General features: G+C 38.3%; 1 protein-coding gene across 1 annotated transcript; it reads left to right on the forward strand.

The window, feature by feature from the left end:
* Window positions 1–2,802: 2,802 nt before the first annotated feature.
* LOC138307128 (protein FAM186A-like) lies at window positions 2,803–12,993 on the forward strand. The gene is made up of 4 exons (XM_069247758.1): window positions 2,803–2,887; window positions 9,456–11,568; window positions 11,760–12,176; window positions 12,345–12,993. Exons 1-4 carry the CDS (start codon window positions 2,803–2,805, stop codon window positions 12,991–12,993), a joined length of 3,264 nt encoding a protein of 1,087 aa, XP_069103859.1.
* Window positions 12,994–18,928: the final 5,935 nt, after the last annotated feature.

The following is an 18,928-nucleotide window of genomic DNA, read 5'->3' on the forward strand; positions in this document are numbered from 1 at the left end:
ATTTGAATAGTTGTTGTATATAAGTAAAGCTATTTCACACATACAGCTGTACCTGTACGCATTTGGTCAACTGACGCTGTCGACAGCGATAACTAACATGGAGCAGTAGTTATCGATAAACGGATTTACTGTAATTCGTCTCAGTACAGGATCAATCTCTCCCAGGGTTCATTGCGGTCCCCACATTCACCACTGTCAACGCCGTCTGTTGACCTCGGGTCACAGAATATTAAGTCATGACGATTATTTAATGCATGGCGCCTCTTTTTCATATGACGTCACAGTGATTGTTTTTGAAATGGCGGACGTCGTATGTAAATCATGACTATTTACCTACAAGTAAATCTAGTGTATTCACAAAATAATCCATTATTGTTTGATTTGCTATTGAATGATCAAATTATATAATGAAATGATACATATGACACCTTACAATATGTATTTGAGAATTTATTCCCGTTATTGGTGCCTATTTGTGTCCGAAATACGTTTTTCAAGAATCTTGAAATTTCGCTGGGCCGTTTACAGAGGTGATATTGTGGGAACCGCAATGCACCCTGGGAGAGATTGGTACAGGATGAGTTACCTACAATTTATTTACAGAGAAGTAAATAAAAATAGATAAAACTTCCTTATTTTACACAAATTAAAAAAAATCTAATTTATTTGTGAATTCTCAGAAAATACAAAACTATTTTCCGTGAAAATAAAATAGTTAAACCTTTGAACGAAAAAGAAACGAATAAGGAATTATTGAAAATACTGATCTTTAGAAAGATCAACGTTCCATTCATTTAATCAAATTAAAATATATTGCTGTACTATATAATCAAACACGGGTGCACATTGTACCAATGTTTCATCAAAGCTCCGGAAACCCTGATCGGTTTTCACGTAGTATTGCCTTCATGCAAATGTAGATTGTTACAGTGTACACTTACATCTACGTTTGTAAACTTTCCTCCGGATACTTCGACTCTGATGGATGTGTCCATATATTAAAAGTTCCTACTTTCGTAGGTTTCCTCTAATAGGATACACCCTTCAGTAATAGATGTTCCTTTGGAAAATCCCTAATTGTAGAATATGGGTAAGGGCGTGATTGAGAGCTGATGGAGAGAGAGAGAGAGAGAGAGAGAGAGAGAGAAAGTGAGTGAGGGTGAAAGCAAGTGAGTGAGTGAATTTGGGAGTGAGAGAGAGAGAGAGGTGAATGTGAGTGAGGGATTGAGTGAGAAAGTGAGTGGGAGTGAGAGAGAGGGGGAGAGAGAGAGTGAGTGAGTGAGTGAGTGAGTGAGTGAGTGAGTGAGTGAGTGAGTGAGTGAGTGAGTGAGTGAGTGAGTGAGTGAGTGAGTGAGTGAGTGAGTGAGTGAGTGAGTGAGTGAGTGAGTGAGTGAGTGAGTGAGTGAGTGAGTGAGTGAGTGAGTGAGTGAGTGAGTGAGTGAGTGAGTGAGTGAGTGAGTGAGTGAGTGAGGGGTGAGGGTGGTGAGGGGAGTGAGTGAATGAGGGAGAAATGAGGGAATGAGTCAGTGGGAGTGATGTGGGAATGTGTGAGTGTGTGTGAGTGAAGGAGTAAGTGAGTGAGAGTGAGAGGGGAATGAAAGGGTGAGGGGATGAGTTGAAGTGAGTGAGGGTGGTGAGGGGAGTTAGTGAGGGAGAGATTAAGGGAGTGAATCCGTAGGAGTGAGTGAGGGAGTTAGTAAATCTGTGGGGAAGGCATTAGTGGGAGAGAGTGAGGGAGTTAGTGGGTCATTATGTGTTCCTTAGGGTATGCTCTTTTATTTCCAATCTTCAAAATAATTTTACGGTCAATTTCACTTTCGACTTTTGTTTGACCTCTTTTTACCCTCTACCGAACTAGATAACATATAGCAAGAAATAAAAACGTACAATATAGCGACCTACCTAAATAAAGAAACGTACATGTTGTACAGCGTACGGTTATGACGTTATGGGTTCATACCTAGTTTCGTACATGAGATATCCTGCCAATAAGCTTAAGATTTGTGGAAATAAAATAAAAATAATAATAATAAAAAGAAGAAGAAAAAAACAAAACAATAACAACAGGGATTTCTATCCGTAAATGGAAATCCCTATGATGGCGACATGCATCCTAATCGGAAAACTAGAATCACAGTATTACTGTCTTCGTCGGAAACCCACGAGTCCACGTTCTACGTTTGTGATGTTTGTGACGTTTGTGACTGTGACGTTTGTGACTTTGTGACGTTAGTGACGTTTGTGACGTTAGTGACGTTTGTGACTGTGACGTTAGTGACGTTTGTGACTGTGACGTTAGTGACGTTTGTGACTGTGACGTTAGTGACGTTTGTGACGTTAGTGACGTTTGTGACGTTAGTGACGTTTGTGACGTTAGTGACGTTTGTGACTGTGACGTTTGTGACGTTTGACGTTTGTGACGTTTGTGACGTTAGTGACGTTTGTGACGTTAGTGACGTTTGTGACTGTGACGTTTGTGACGTTAGTGACGTTTGTGACGTTTGTGACGTTTGTGACGTTTGTGACGTTAGTGACGTTTGTGACGTTTGTGACGTTTGTGACGTTTGTGACGTTTGTGACGTTTGTGACTGTTACGTTTGTGACGTTAGTGACGTTTGTGACGTTAGTGACGTTTGTGACGTTTGTGACGTTAGTGATGTTTGTGACGTTAGTGACGTTTGTGACTGTGACGTTTGTGACGTTTGTGACTGTGACGTTTGTGACGTTTGTGACTGTGACGTTTGTGACGTTGAGCGGTGACTCATGGGTTTCCGACGGTGTTTTACAGTATACAGTTGGTTCATGCCTTATCAGTCAACAGTCAAAGCTCTTTTTCCGAGGTGTTGGGAACAACCTGAGGAACTGGACGAGGAAAACAGTTCCTCAGGTTGGTCCCAACACCGAGGGAGAAGAGTTTTGACTGTTGACTGATAAGGCATGAAACAACTGTTTTGATACCTGAATATTCTAGGCTAAACATCGTAATAGTAAACAACGAAACAGGAGTATTGTTTTGATATTTATATCCGTTTGTCCTTGGGCTGGCAATACAACTCGAAAATCCTCACTAATCAAATTTTTGGTATTCCAAGAATCTCTGTTTTCAATCAGATCCCAAATTCCTTGATCGGAAATTTCGTCGAACCGTCCTGGTTCTGATGCCATTTTACGTTTGTCACAACTGTTGATCTCAAAGGCGGTACGACAACTGAAAATTTGGCGCGGGCGTTTTCGTTTTCGTGACGTCAACAATTAAAGTTGTATGGTCTATCACTTTCGCTCTTTTTGTCATAGTAAAAACTGTATAGGTGCTATACACATTTTTCTCCGTCTGTCCGAGGTTTAAACTTTCTAATTTTACAATTTTTTTATAAAGTTGCAGCAATGGGAGTATTTTAATTACAAAAGTAAAAAAATCTTTTTAACGTGTACACGTAAAAAATAGTCTCGAAAGATACCGAATCATTCCGAACTCTTCCGAACATCGTCGCGACAATCTCGAAGTAATACGAGAGTTGTGAAACCAAGAGAAATGTCAACAATTTTTCGTAAACAAAACACGTGGTCGACCTCAGCAGACTGGATGTACAAAGGAAATTAATGCTAAAACATTACGATTTTTGATACACACAATATTGAATTACGGCAATATGTGAATGAGATGTTTCAAATTATCGCTCTGTGAACATAAACCAGCACGATTTGCTCATATGAGCCACAAGGTAAACGTAAACAAACACATGTGGGCTTACGCTAGTTACCTGGATCTCCACGTGCAGGACGTGTTGACGCCAGTCACGTGATACGATTCGGAATTCCGACAAAACTCGAAGGTACTGAATATGGCGGAGATTGGAGGTGTTTTATTCAAAACCAGGAATATATTATCCCTAGATTTCGGCTCCCTTATAGGCCGACATATGCTTTTGGGGAGCTAAATCATCAAGTTACATGTCCATGTTCAAATATCAAATGTTAAAACGACATATCGTTACAGTGAAAAATACCAGAAATACAACTTTAAGTGCGTGCAAACATTCTCAGCTGGTCAACAGTCAAAATATTGACCGGTCAATATTTTCTGAGGATTTGTATATATGTAATGATGATTTTGTTGCAATTTCTTTTGAAAACAGTCGAAATTACTTCATTTACATTTATATAGGGAGTCAGGTAACAATATTTTATGTTACCATAATGACAAAAAATATATTAAACACAATGACTGATAGTGGTGTTCTCAACAAAAATGGGATAAGCAAAACTAGGCGCCAATAACGGGAATATGCAGTATAGATAACCATGCTTCTATCATCATGGTATGGTGCAATGCTATCTGATGTTTATAGTTTTGGATAGAGTAATGTAGAATATGATTGAACGATTTTGATCTAGAGCCCTTAAACGTTTAAAAATGGTGTATGTGCACTCTGGTGGGTCCATATCTCTGAGGCTTCATCACCCAGAACGAACAAGCGAACTATGGACTGAGCGCCTCATTACTGTAAAGCTAATTAGGTACGTTATTTATTTATATCTATATCAGCGTAGGTGTGTAGACGATGGTTGATTTAAGTCATTAATAATAGTACTCACTAGTATGGTTTTTAATAACGGTAAGTTGATAACTCGATATTCTATCATTACAATTAACACAAGAACAAGAGTTACCTCCCTTGTAACATAAACTTGTTTGTTTGATTTGCTGATACTGATAACATACAAAGAGGGACAACTCAAGATTTAAATCACAAGTAGGAAAGAGAGTGGCAAAATTGACATAAAATGTAAATACAATACATGAGATTAAAAATGTAACGGTCGCGTGAGCGACTATGCCTGTTGCTACTTTGTGCTGCAACTACAACTGTAGTACGGTCCAAGTTCTGTTATGGACACAGGCACTGTCAAACACAACAAACTATATACTGCCGACAATATATACAAATAAAAAGCTATATATATATATTCTGATTCCTTTACATCTGTTAAAGAGGACACTAAATCACTATGAACAACCTATGTTCCTTAACTATCTGTAATACCACCTAACTGTAACTGTGAGTCAGTTTCCTGCGTACAAGGTACACAGTACCACAATACCCTTACCGAGACACCTGTGACTACTACACCTATGACCTATCGCGAGTCACCATTTTACCGCGGCACGGAGTGCCTTTGCAAACCTTGTCTAAAACAATGGTCAAGCAACACGTCGACCTGTGTGCTTAACCCCTGGTATCCAAATGACAACACGTTAAATTTAATTATGCTGTACTCGTCAGTACGTCGCAACATACTGCAGAACCCCGTAACGATACTCGAATTTACATCAACAGTGGAACCCCAATTTACTCAGCCGGGCCCAAACTTATTCAGCTTGGTCACTGACAGTATCGAGCCAGAGCATATATTCACCTCACTATGTCATAATCTAGCTAAACTACTTAACTTAGAATCAGTAAATTATTCCTGGTATACAGAATTTCAATAATTAGATACTTATATATTTCAACAGTAATCAACTTCTTAATTTCTAAGATATCTTTCCTACATACATAACTGTAAATTTAGAAATTATCAACAACACTCCAGCCCTATCCATTAATTACATGTAGTTATTAATCTATTAAAGAATTATCATACACTTCCGGAAATCAAGGGTAATAACTCTAATCAAAATATCGTACGATCATTCGCTTCAAAGATAACGACTTCATTGCTTAAAAAATGCAGTAGCATGACTGGTACTCGAACCCAGGATATCCATAATTGTTTTGAACTCCGGACATAAAACTACTAACTGAGATCCCGGCATGGTCAATATTTGCGATGACGTAATTCAGAACGATGGATCGCAGCTTTTAGCCGGGAAGAGTGAAAGTTCGTTCTTCCTGATCAGCAACCCAGACATATAAATGAATAAAACTATTTTTCCACTTCTTCAAATAGTAGGCACTAACATCCCTAGGTTTGTGCTTCCTACCACAAACTAACAAGCAGCAAGCTCTGTTCACTCAAGGAATTAACGCAACAAGGATATGGCGAATACTTGGCACATCTTAATGAAAAAAGATGGCCGATAAGTTTTATTATATGATCTTTCAATTAAAGTTTTCAATAAAATAAGGTTTTACAAAAAACTATGAGTGAAGGTGCGGCTTTAAAATCGCCACACAGTACAATATCCAGAAAGTTTACAAGAGAGAACAATATGCTAACAATAGCAAACATACATTATACATATAAATGGTACACATACAAGTACAAAGAAAGCGGTGACAAAATATTACGAGAGAGAACAATATGCAATAAATGATAAAATAACAATAGTAAATCTACATTATACATATGAATGTTACACATAGAACTACAAAAGAAAGCAATGAGTATAAAATAAATGTGGATAATAAGAACAAACCAGGGATGTGGTCTGGGTGGGTAATGAAATGTTGATAGTAATAAAATAAATGTGGATAATAAGAAAAACAGGGATTGTGTGTGTTTATTTTTCATTAAGTTGTATGATCTATGATTTGCTCTTTTTGTTATAGAAAGAGCTTTCTCTACATCTTTCCCGCTGCCTCTCAAGATTTAAACTTGCCATATTTACAGAATATTGTGTATTCGCAACGTTATTAAATAATTCAATCATACATTTGCTCTTTATATTTACTAGCTAGGAACGCGCCGAGTCTATCCGATCTATTACACGTATCGCCGATGTCGATCACGTGATGCGACTCGGATTTCCGATATTATATATACCCGAATGTTTAATGGATCATCCATATGAATCAGCGTTTTATTATCTACAAGACTTTATCAGAGCTTCATTTCATAAAATATTAAACATTAAGAAGCAGCTCCTGTCACTAAATTATTAATAACACTGGCAGCGAACCCAAGTTCGCGAAATCATCTTGAACGTGTTCGTAAGAAAAATAATAAGGCAAGGCCTTAAATGACGCAGCCAGATAAATAAGGTAGTCTAGAACAAGAACAACTCAAATTACTTGTATCTTCCAAATCATTTGAACGTTTACTAATTAGATCGATAACATGGAGATTCTGAGGGGTAAAGATTGTATTAACGTGCAACGGAATCACAAGAACGTTTGACAGCTTGGTAATACAACGTGCTTACTTAAAACAATATATCCATGGTGATTTTTTACCCATCATTCGAATATGAATCTACGGTGGCTGGGAGCGGACATGAAATAAATAAAATTATTGCGTATGAACGCAAAAGTATTGCGTGTGAACGCAATAATTATTGCGTGCGAACGCAAAAGTATTGCTTGCGAACGCAATAGAATTGCGTGCGAACGTATTAGTATTGCGTGCGAACGAAATAATTATTGCATGCGAACGAAATACTATTGCGTGAGAACGCAATAATTATTGCATGTGAACACAATAATATTGCGTGTGAACGCAATAATTATTGCGTGCGAACGCAATAATATTAGCACGCAATACTATTACGTTCACACGCAATAATCATTTCGTTCGCACGCAATATTATTGCGTTCACACGCAATAATTATTGCGTTCGCACGCAATACTAATACGTTCACACGCAATTATTATTTCGTTCGCACGCAATATTATTGCGTTCACACGCAATAATTATTTCGTTCTCACACAATAATTATTTCGTTCGCACGCAATACTATTACGTTCACACGCAATTATTATTTCGTTCGCACGCAATATTATTGCGTTCACACACAATAATTATTTCGTTCGCACGCAATAATTATTTCGTTCGCACGCAATACTATTGCGTTCACACGCAATACTTTTGCGTTCACACGCAATACTATTGCGTTCACACGCAATAATTTTTTTTATTTCATGTCCGCTACCAGCCACCGTATTATTAGCTTACCATTTATGCAACACTTACGATGACCTTATGAAAAAGTTGATTAAAATGAAAAACAAAAATGTAACGCGGGTCGTCTCATCTCTCCTGCCGTCGATCTAGTTACCGCGCTATTGTTAACTATCACTGGGCCAGACGGCAAAACAGCGAAATGAATCTTCACTATTAATATAGATAGTTACGCCGAAAATCTTTCATTTGTTCAATGTCATCTTTTTTTAAATTGTTTTAAGAAACTTTTATATTTTGTTTCGGAAAGATAACGGACCTTTAAAACAAGTATGATATTACATGCCATGCTATCAGGTTTCCCCAGGGGATGGATTAATGTATTAGATGACAATGGAAAGCAAATGTCCCAAACAGCGAAATAAATCATTACCCCGAATAACATTCAATAGCATTTCTACACTTAGAATGTGGCTATATTTGCGGTGACAACAACAAATTCATTAACATCGGCTTATTTAATACCCAAAGGTGTAAAAAGATAATACTAATTGGCAGCTGTAACAAAACCTGATAATACGAAAATATCGATAGCTTACATATAGTATATTGAATATAGTAGACTTGTTGGCGGATATTGGTCCGTAATTGTAATGGTTTTGAATAATTAAATAAGATAATAACAGTCATCAGCTCTGCCATTGACATAGCGGTGGTTGTTTTTAAATCGATTGTCCATGTAAAGCGAAAACACTTCAGTTCATTTAAAAAAAGCCTTACCTATATGCAATGTGCTGCTAGAGTGTATTTTGGGAAGCGAGGCTGCAGTATGTTCATGTGTATCCTTGTAACAGTCCACTGGCCAAGACAAGCCAATCTTTTAATAAATGGTAGTTTATTTTCTTGCTGTTCATTTTTTTTTCAATTTTTACAATTAATGGAGAGCGAGGACTGGTTTTCACTTATAAGTTACTGTAATGTGACTGGGATGGTGTTATGATCGTTGTTCTTTGAAAGTATGCTTCAGTGAGCTAGCACTATAAAATAAGATTTTTTATTCTCTTACAATGAGACACAATATGAGGGGATGGGTTGCGGAGTATTGGTAAAATCATGTCGATTTAAAAGGCTTAATAAAGTAAATGTGTGACAATATGCGATTATAACTTGATAAGTTTTTCCATTTTCTCCATTCATTTTCAAAATTAATTTTCATCTTTACTATGTGAAATATATTTTTGAATTGTAAAATTGTCTTTAACAGTGTTGATAAGAGCTTTGATGCTTAATGAAATGTATAAACAATACTGTAAAGGTATTGCTTTGTGATTATGATGATTTTATTGTCCGAGCTATTACCATGAAGAGTCCAAAAGGATTTTTCATTTACAGAAAAGGGAATTAAGACAGTTTGTAATACTGTGTCAAAACTTTCAAGCAATCCTTGCAGTTCCTCACACTCCCATTGTAATATTTAAGGACGGGCTCCCGTTTATGTGTTGTATTTTGTGTGAGAAGTGTGAAATTTGGGGAGACTGTGGTAAATTCGTGTTGTGTTTTCTTGTATAGTGGAACTCTTGAACATTTTATAGTGCTATATCACTCACTGAAGCATACAACCAAACACATCAACCAGCTTCTCTCCCACCTAAAGCGATAAGACACCAACCGGTACCTCTCACACCCAAAGCAAAAAGACACCAACCAGTACCTCTCACACCTAAAGCGAAAAGACACCAACCAGTACCTCTCACACCCAGAGAGAAAAGACACCAACCAGTGCCTCTCACATCCAAAGCGAAAAGACACCAACCAGTACCTCTCACACCCAAAGCGAAAAGACACCAACCAGTACCTCTCACACCCAAAGCGAAAAGACACCAACCAGTACCTCTCACATCCAAAGCGAAAAGACACCAACCAGTACCTCTCACACCCAAAGCGAAAAGACACCAACCAGTACCTCTCACACCCAAAGCGAAAAGACACCAACCAGTACCTCTCACACTCAAAGCGAAAAGACACCAACCAGTACCTCTCACACCCAAAGCGAAAAGACACCAACCAGTACCTCTCACATCCAAAGCGAAAAGACACCAACCAGTACCTCTCACACCCAGAGAGAAAAGACACCAACCAGTGCCTCTCACATCCAAAGCGAAAAGACACCAACCAGTACCTCTCACACCCAAAGCGAAAAGACACCAACCAGTACCTCTCACACCCAAAGCGAAAAGACACCAACCAGTAACTCTCACACCCAAAGCGAAAAGACACCAACCAGTACCTCTCACACCCAAAGCGAAAAGACACCAACCAGTACCTCTCACACCCAAAGCGAAAAGACACCAACCAGTACCTCTCACATCCAAAGCGAAAAGACACCAACCAGTACCTCTCACATCCAAAGAAATCGAAAAGACACCAACCAGTACCTCTCACATCCAAAGCGAAAAGACACCAACCAGTACCTCTCACACCCAAAGCGAAAAGACACCAACCAGTACCTCTCACACCAAAGCGAAAAGACACCAACCAGTACCTCTCACACCAAAGCGAAAAGACACCAACCAGTACCTCTCACACCCAAAGCGAAAAGACACCAACCAGTACCTCTCACACCAAAGCGAAAAGACACCAACCAGTACCTCCACACACTCAAAGCGAAAAGACACCAACCAGTACCTCTCACACCCAAAGCGAAAAGACACCAACCAGTACCTCTCACACCAAAGCGAAAAGACACCAACCAGTACCTCTCACACCAAAGCGAAAAGACACCAACCAGTACCTCTCACACCCAAAGCGAAAAGACACCAACCAGTACCTCTCACACCCAAAGCGAAAAGACACCAACCAGTACCTCTCACACCCAAAGCGAAAAGACACCAACCAGTACCTCTCACATCCAAAGCGAAAAGACACCAACCAGTACCTCTCACACCCAAAGCGAAAAGACACCAACCAGTACCTCTCACACCCAAAGCGAAAAGACACCAACCAGTACCTCTCACACCCAAAGCGAAAAGACACCAACCAGTACTCTCACACCAAAGCAAAAGACCTCAACCAGTACTCTCCAAAGCGAAAAGACACCAACCAGTACCTCTCACACCCAAAGCGAAAAGACACCAACCAGTACCTCTCACACCCAAAGCGAAAAGACACCAACCAGTACCTCTCACACCCAAAGCGAAAAGACACCAACCAGTAACTCTCACACCCAAAGCGAAAAGACACCAACCAGTACTCTCACACCCAAAGCGAAAAGACACCAACCAGTACCTCTCACACCAAAGCGAAAAGACACCAACCAGTACCTCTCACACCAAAGCGAAAAGACACCAACCAGTACCTCTCACACCAAAGCGAAAAGACACCAACCAGTACTCTCACACCCAAAGCGAAAAAGACACCAACCAGTACTCTCACACCAAGCGAAAAGACACCAACCAGTACCTCACACCCAAAGCGAAAAGACACCAACCAGTAACTCTCACACCCAAAGCGAAAAGACACCAACCAGTACCTCTCACACCAACGAAAACACAAAGCGAAAAGACACCAACCAGTAACTCTCACACCCAAAGCGAAAAGAGATCAACCAGTACCTCACCAGCGAAAAGACACCAACCAGTACTCTCACACCCAAAGCGAAAAGACACCAACCAGTACCTCTCACACCCAAAGCGAAAAGACACCAACCAGTACCTCTCACAACCAAAGTAACCTCTCACCCAAAGCGAAAAGACACAACAGTACTCTCACCAAAGCGAAAAGACACCAACCAGTAACTCTCACACCCAAAGCGAAAAGACACCAACCAGTACCTCTCACACCCAAAGCGAAAAGAGACCAACCAGTACCTCTCACACCAAAGCGAAAAGACACCAACCAGTACCTCTCACACCCAAAGCGAAAAGACACCAACCAGTACCTCTCTCACACCCAAAGCGAAAAGACACCAACCAGTACCTCTCACACCCAAAGCGAAAAGACACCAACCAGTACCTCTCACACCCAAAGCGAAAAGACACCAACCAGTACCTCTCACACCCAAAGCGAAAAGACACCAACCAGTACCTCTAACACCCAAAGCGAAAAGACACCAACCAGTAACTCTCACACCCAAAGCGAAAAGAGATCAACCAGTACCTCTCACACCCAAAGCGAAAAGACACCAACCAGTAACTCTCACACCCAAAGCGAAAAGAGATCAACCAGTAACTCTCACACCCAAAGCGAAAAGACACCAACCAGTACCTCTCACACCCAAAGCGAAAAGACACCAACCAGTACCTCTCACACCCAAAGCGAAAAGACAGATCAACCAGTAACTCTCACACCAAAGCGAAAAGACACCAACCAGTAACTCTCACACCCAAACGAAAAGCGAAAAGACACCAACCAGTACCTCTAACACCCAAAGCGAAAAGACACCAACCAGTACCTCTCACACCCAAAGCGAAAAGACATCAACCAGTACCTCTCACACCCAAAGCGAAAAGACACCAACCAGTACCTCTCACACCCAAAGCGAAAAGAACCCAGTACCTCTCACACCCAAAGCGAAAAGACACCAACCAGTAACTCTCACACCCAAAGCGAAAAGAGATCAACCAGTACCTCTCACACCCAAAGCGAAAAGACACCAACCAGTACCTCTAACACCCAAAGCGAAAAGACACCAACCAGTAACTCTCACACCCAAAGCGAAAAGAGATCAACCAGTACCTCTCACACCCAAAGCGAAAAGACACCAACCAGTACCTCTAACACCCAAAGCGAAAAGACACCAACCAGTAACTCTCACACCCAAAGCGAAAAGAGATCAACCAGTACCTCTCACACCCAAAGCGAAAAGACACCAACCAGTACCTCTAACACCCAAAGCGAAAAGACACCAACCAGTAACTCTCACACCCAAAGCGAAAAAAGATCAACCAGTACCTCTCACACCCAAAGCGAAAAGACACCAACCAGTACCTCTCACACCCAAAGCGAAAAGACACCAACCAGTACCTCTCACACCCAAAGCGAAAAGACACCAACCGGTAGCTCTTCCATCTAAAGAGAAAAGAAACCAATCAGTACATGTACCTCTCCCACTCAAATCGCCCAATTCCCTATTACAGAAGACCCCCATATAGATTGCTAGACGGTATTCCTATATCCATCACCCCAATGTCATGTCTACATAAAAAGACAAATATAAAGGCGGACTAGACTGTGTTTGTTAACTGTGGTTGGGAGTATTGTCATTTCCCTCCCCAACCCCGCGGGTTTATTCAGACTACATAAATCAATATTCAAAGTTGTTCATAATTAAACGGGGAAAACAACATATTTTGATAAGGTACACTGCCTCATCAACAATTCAAGCATGACGCCACTTGAATAGGCATTGTCGCCAACTGAGCCATAAATAGATTAATGGCTATGTTGTCAATATGGCAATGCTAGCATTACGCTTGTTCATCACACATATACAAAATAACAATAAATATTTATGTTATTGACCTAATCAAAAGTCATACCAGCCTCGTTCTTATTAACGGAGAGAATCATTTACACTCCGGTATGTAGGCCTACCTCGCAACTGCATCACATAGGATTGAAACTCGACACCCAAAGTTGTAGGTTGTTGAAACATATTTATCTCTCGATCAAGTATATCATACATGCATTTATCCTGCAACTGTCCCACATACTGACCGATAACTACTGCCGGAAAAACTTGTGCTTTATCCGTCAATACGAAATACTTTATCCGTCAATGCGATCACGTGATTTTGTTCCACATCTGATGGAATCTTTTCTAACTTTACCCAGAACTTGAAACTTTCGATGAATGAAACGTCATTATTTCCCGCTGAAAAATGACGTCAAATTCACCGGAATGACGTCAGTTTTACGATATTGAAAATCTCGTATGGCCATGTCGTCTTTTTCTTAGCTCATGGTAAAGTAATTTGTGTGTATTTTTATATTGTTTCATTAACATTACACTATGAAAAGAATCACTGTTACTGTTTGCAAATGCGCTCATATATTTCCCACGGAAGTAAAAATTAGTACACTCTCATTTGGTTTAGTGAATGAATCTTTTCCTCTGCATCATTTGAAGCGTCTCGCTTCGACCGAAACCACTTGTATAACTGGGAATTTACTTTCGTTTTGAATGTCATAATGGTTGCATGATAAAAAGAATACACGGTCAGTATCTTACAATACAAGATTTATTTTGGTGCTCGACACGGAAAGCCGAGATAACTCGGCAAAGACTCGTCATCTCGGCTTTCCTAGGTCTTGCACCAAAATTAACCTTGTATTGTAAGATACTAACTATGTATTCTCTATATATCTGTATAGCGAGATCTCGAAATTTCAAAACGACTTAAGTTTTATTTTCTCGGTTGCGACCTCCAAACTACCCTGAGCTGTATGTTAGACATTTAATACGGATATATGTTGATTTTTTTTAATTTGATGTGTGCCAATGCTATCTCCTAATACCTTTGCATGATAAATGGAGAATACATGACCAATGTCTTAAGATATAATTAAGCTATATAAAATATATAATCAAGGTGGATGACTCGATTGGTCTGATAAAACGACCCCATTCCAGGGAAAACGTTTGTGAAAAATGTTTGTGAAATAACCGTTCAAGTTATGAAGCTGGCATTAAACTCGGTTGAAAGACTGAGTTTTATGCCAGCCGCATAGCTTGAACGGTTATTTACAAACAAGTTTTCCCGAAATTGGGTCATTTTATCATGCCAATCGAGTTACTCAACTTGATTATATATTGACATATGTTATCAGACGAGTTCAATACCTATGCTCCATACAGTTTGCGGTAAAATAAGATCGCGCTAATTATAGTTTCCGTATGTCGTTAATGTTGTCATTCTAACTTTTGCATGATCTACTTTCTGTCGACATTCAAGGTCTCTATGCATGTTCTTTTATAGTGAACAGCAAACCGCTGAGATAACAAGAAATAATTAAAAATCAAAACATAAAAATAAAAATAAAAAATGAAATAAAACCAGAATGAAATAATTAAAAAAAAAACCACACAAACAGCATATCAAATTGTGCTAAACTTCGTTGATACAGTCTGATATTTTAACTACATACGGAAACTATAATTAGCGCGATCTTATTTTACCGCAAACTGTATGGAGCATAGGTATCAATTGTATAGACATGCATTTCGTAGAGCAAATTAAGTACATCGTATGTAATAGTAAATATTTAAAACAACTATAAAAGTCAACAATACGTTTGTGGAATTAACGTCTATACGATAACGAAAACAATAATTTCATAGAACACTAGAAATTGAATATCAGAAATAAACATTTCAAATTAAATTATCTACATTATAATAACATTTAAAATCAATAAATTAAAGGAATTTATATTAAGATAATAGTCTTAGAAAGGTTTTTATGTTATCAAATCGACATAATTATTCCCAGAAAATGTTTATGCAAAAATTGGTTTCTCAAAGGCTTACATGCCAAGTAGGATAGTAGATTAGATTTTGTTTTTATATTGTCTTATCTAATGTTTAATTCATACACAAGAACGACATTTAAAATGAACCAGTACTTTTACCACCTCGTTCAGAAATAACAGATACATTAACAGATACATTTATGTACATTGTACATTATAAGTAGGTCAACATTAAAGCCGTATTTCAACACACACATTATATAACATCTTAAATGAGTGTTCTTTTGATATGGGATATACTAAAATAGCCTATGTTTTTCATTTTTTAATTCAGATTCATTAATGGGGAACTCCTAGGTATGGTACACCTGAGAGTGCATCAATTTTATGTTTTTCATTTAGTTTTTTTTTTTTTTTTTTTTTTTTTTTTTTAGGTATGTTTTTCTAATATTTGATTGCTCCTATGTAATTTACTGTACCGTGTATATACATGTATTTTTAATATAACAAATATGCCAGTAGCGCGAATTCCCCGTTGCGCTAACCTCTGAAAGATCACTGGTGTGATAAAATAATTTCTCCTAAGGAAGCACATTAAGATTTAAGACCCTGTTTAAACTAGTGATTTTTTATGCCCATTCCATCTTTCATATCATAGAGTTACATCCTTTTCGAGTAGGTATCCATTGTGACGTCATTATTTTGTGAACACAACTCGCGTCATTTTCTCTGAAAAGTATGACGTTCTCCACGGAAACACATGACGTCACAATCAATACCTTCCCGCAACGGCAAATAACTCTGTAATTTGCAAATACGAAATATATCAATTCTTAAGTGTACTTGAACATGCATCAGTCCTAAGCTTAAATACTACTGTTGGCTCATCTTACGTTGTTGTGTTGTTTGTAATTTTTGGCAAAATATGTAGGAAGTTGTATAGTTTATTAAGTCCACAGGGCAACGTACATGTTTATGTCACCAAACCGGGGCCGCGGTGGCCGAGTGGTTAAGATGTCCCGACATATTACCACAAGCCCTCCACCTCTGGGATGCGGGTTCGAATCCCATGTGGGGCAGTTGCCAGGTACTGACCGCTGACCGGTGGTTTTTCTCCGGGTACTCCGGCTTTCCTCCACCAACAAACCTGGCACGTCCTTACATGACCCTGGCTGTTAATAGGACGTAAAACTAAACAAACCAATTATGTCACCAACTAACCATGCCATAATCTTTACTAGTGTTTACCGCATGTAGTAGGATTTCTGAGTTGTTTTACAAAGGCATACACATCATTAAGCTCAGAAAATATTTATCTATTTAAATCCATATTGCTCTTGTCGTTAACAATTTCACTAACGCCTACCACGCATACACATCAACCGCTGGGTTTGGAAGTCAAAATAATGCGGGACAGTTGCCGGTCATTGAACGCAGTTGGAACTTGTTTCATTCCTCAAAACTATGTACCTCTTTATCTGAATGATAATAATTAACTTACATAATATATACTAATTATAATAATAATATTGTTACAGGTATTTTCTTAATTCCAACTGTTCCGAAATCAGAATGATTTTTTAGTGTTTCAGCAAAATTAATGTATTTTAATTTACTTACTTTTAGAGAATATCAACTTTTTATGTCCCTATTCCCCCGATGAAAATTTTCACTTGGAAGGTCTTTATCGCTACGGTGTTGATTCCGGTTGAAAAGAAACTTTCTGATGACTTTCGAATTTGCGAATTTAAAATCAACAAAAGGAGCGGAACAATATCAGTGAACAAGATATTTTCAGCACTTATATCCAGATTAGTCAGGCATAAATCTCGATACCAGATAATATGAATTTCCTGTAACTGTTGCCATTGGAAAATATTACGATGTGAGTAAATGAATGTTTATTTCTTTATTTTGACCATCATTTCTAAATTTGATGATTTGATCCCGAACATTCCAGTGACTCACTTTTTAGTCCTGCATGAGCCCGGGTGATTCGACCTTGCAATCTAGCGTTTTGAAGGAATAAACATTCATTTGTGGTATTAATTTGCACTCATATACAACATAGATCATAGTTTAAAATAATTGTGTAAGTTTATCTTGATTATATCATTTAAGCGTCACTTTGAACAGAAACATATATGATATGTTTCTGCTTCGACAAAAAAAAAGAGAAAAAAGAAACAGCACTGGGTCGCGACCATTTATCGTGTTATTTCGTGTGTGTGTGTGTGTGGTTTTTTAAAATTATATATATATATATATAAGTAGCGATCTTTGATCAGTTGAAATCCATACGAACTATCTATAGTCCTAGAAGTTTCAGAAATGGCATTCATTTTTTTATATTTGAGTTGAATCATACGAAATATTAGCAGACATTGCATGCATCAAATCGAACCTGTTCCCGACATAGACTCTACCCGTTATCGTGATTTTTCAACTTAGTAGAATTTTACGATGCATACACATAAGCTCGATCGAAAGAAAGAAATAATCTAAAAAAAGATAGTGTTGGACAAGCTGTTGTTTTCTCCATATCAACATGCATAGGCCTGTCGTCTCGGCGAAATCCAACCCATCGGCCTCAAGGGTTTCTTCACAAGACACGACGTTCGAGCATTTCGGCAAAGAATCAATAAAAAACAATGATTACGGCGCGTATCAGGTATATTAATGAACAACAAAAACATTGTGATTTATGATCAATGTGTTCTTTTCATTTTTTTCACTTTTCTTCACATTGAAACCACAGCTCCATGTACAAGACATTTACAAAAGTTTTCTATTAGGATCGAACATAATCAAATATTTGCTAAAATACATGTAGGTGATTTAAATAACAGTGTTATCTACTTATTATATAAAAAAATACTGTTTACAATAAATAAGCAGGAATCTGGCTGAGTGTTTACGTGCAGATCTTCTGATCGAGCGCCCGGAGTTCGATTATCACCATCGGCGGCATTTTTCCCCGTTTTTTTAATATATCACGCAAACATGCCTATTCAAACTATTCACAAAATCTGGTGAGGACTACATGTACATGAAGCTATTACTACAACATATATAATGATATATTTACATCGGATACACTGTCAGTATCTTACAGTAAAAGTGTTTTTTTTTTGTGTCGACATGGAAAGACAAGATGGCTCGACAAAACCTCGTCATCTCTTCTCATCTCACAAACGATACCAGCATCGATATTGAGTACAGCAAAATAAAAATGTCTAACGTTAAAACAATTGGTTTGTATATTCGTTATTGACATGAACCAGTCTGGACATTAAAACAGATCATTTATTTCATCAAGACAAATAATAATTAATTTTTCAAATTCCATACGCCGCCTGCAAGGAGACGTCCTAGGTCTATTGCTACTTACGATGCACTCTATCTGTCTTATATTATGTAACTTTTCATCGATTATATATCTAGATATATCTGTCTCTCACCGCTATATTTAGAATTATGAATATGTGGAAGAAACGTGTGTACAGGATAAAAACAACCCATCTCAACTGCTATACCGAGACCGTAAAATGTACATGTAATATTGATCACCTCAGCCCAAGCACAGGAGCACAAAAGTTATCCATTATGTGAAAT

Source organism: Argopecten irradians, chromosome 14 (assembly GCF_041381155.1).
Source record: "Argopecten irradians isolate NY chromosome 14, Ai_NY, whole genome shotgun sequence".
NCBI classification, from domain to species: Eukaryota; Metazoa; Mollusca; class Bivalvia; order Pectinida; family Pectinidae; genus Argopecten; species Argopecten irradians.

Excerpts from the sequence above, each read along its gene's own strand:
- LOC138307128 (XM_069247758.1), top strand. The coding sequence starts at position 2,803 with ATGCCTTATCAGTCAACAGTCAAAGCTCTTTTTCCGAGGTGTTGGGAA. Across the intron at positions 2,888-9,455 it reads CGAGGAAAACAGTTCCTCAG|CATACAACCAAACACATCAA; the intron begins GTTGGTCCCAAC and ends CACTCACTGAAG. Across the intron at positions 11,569-11,759 it reads CAGTACCTCTCACAACCAAA|CGAAAAGACACCAACCAGTA; the intron begins GTAACCTCTCAC and ends TCACACCCAAAG.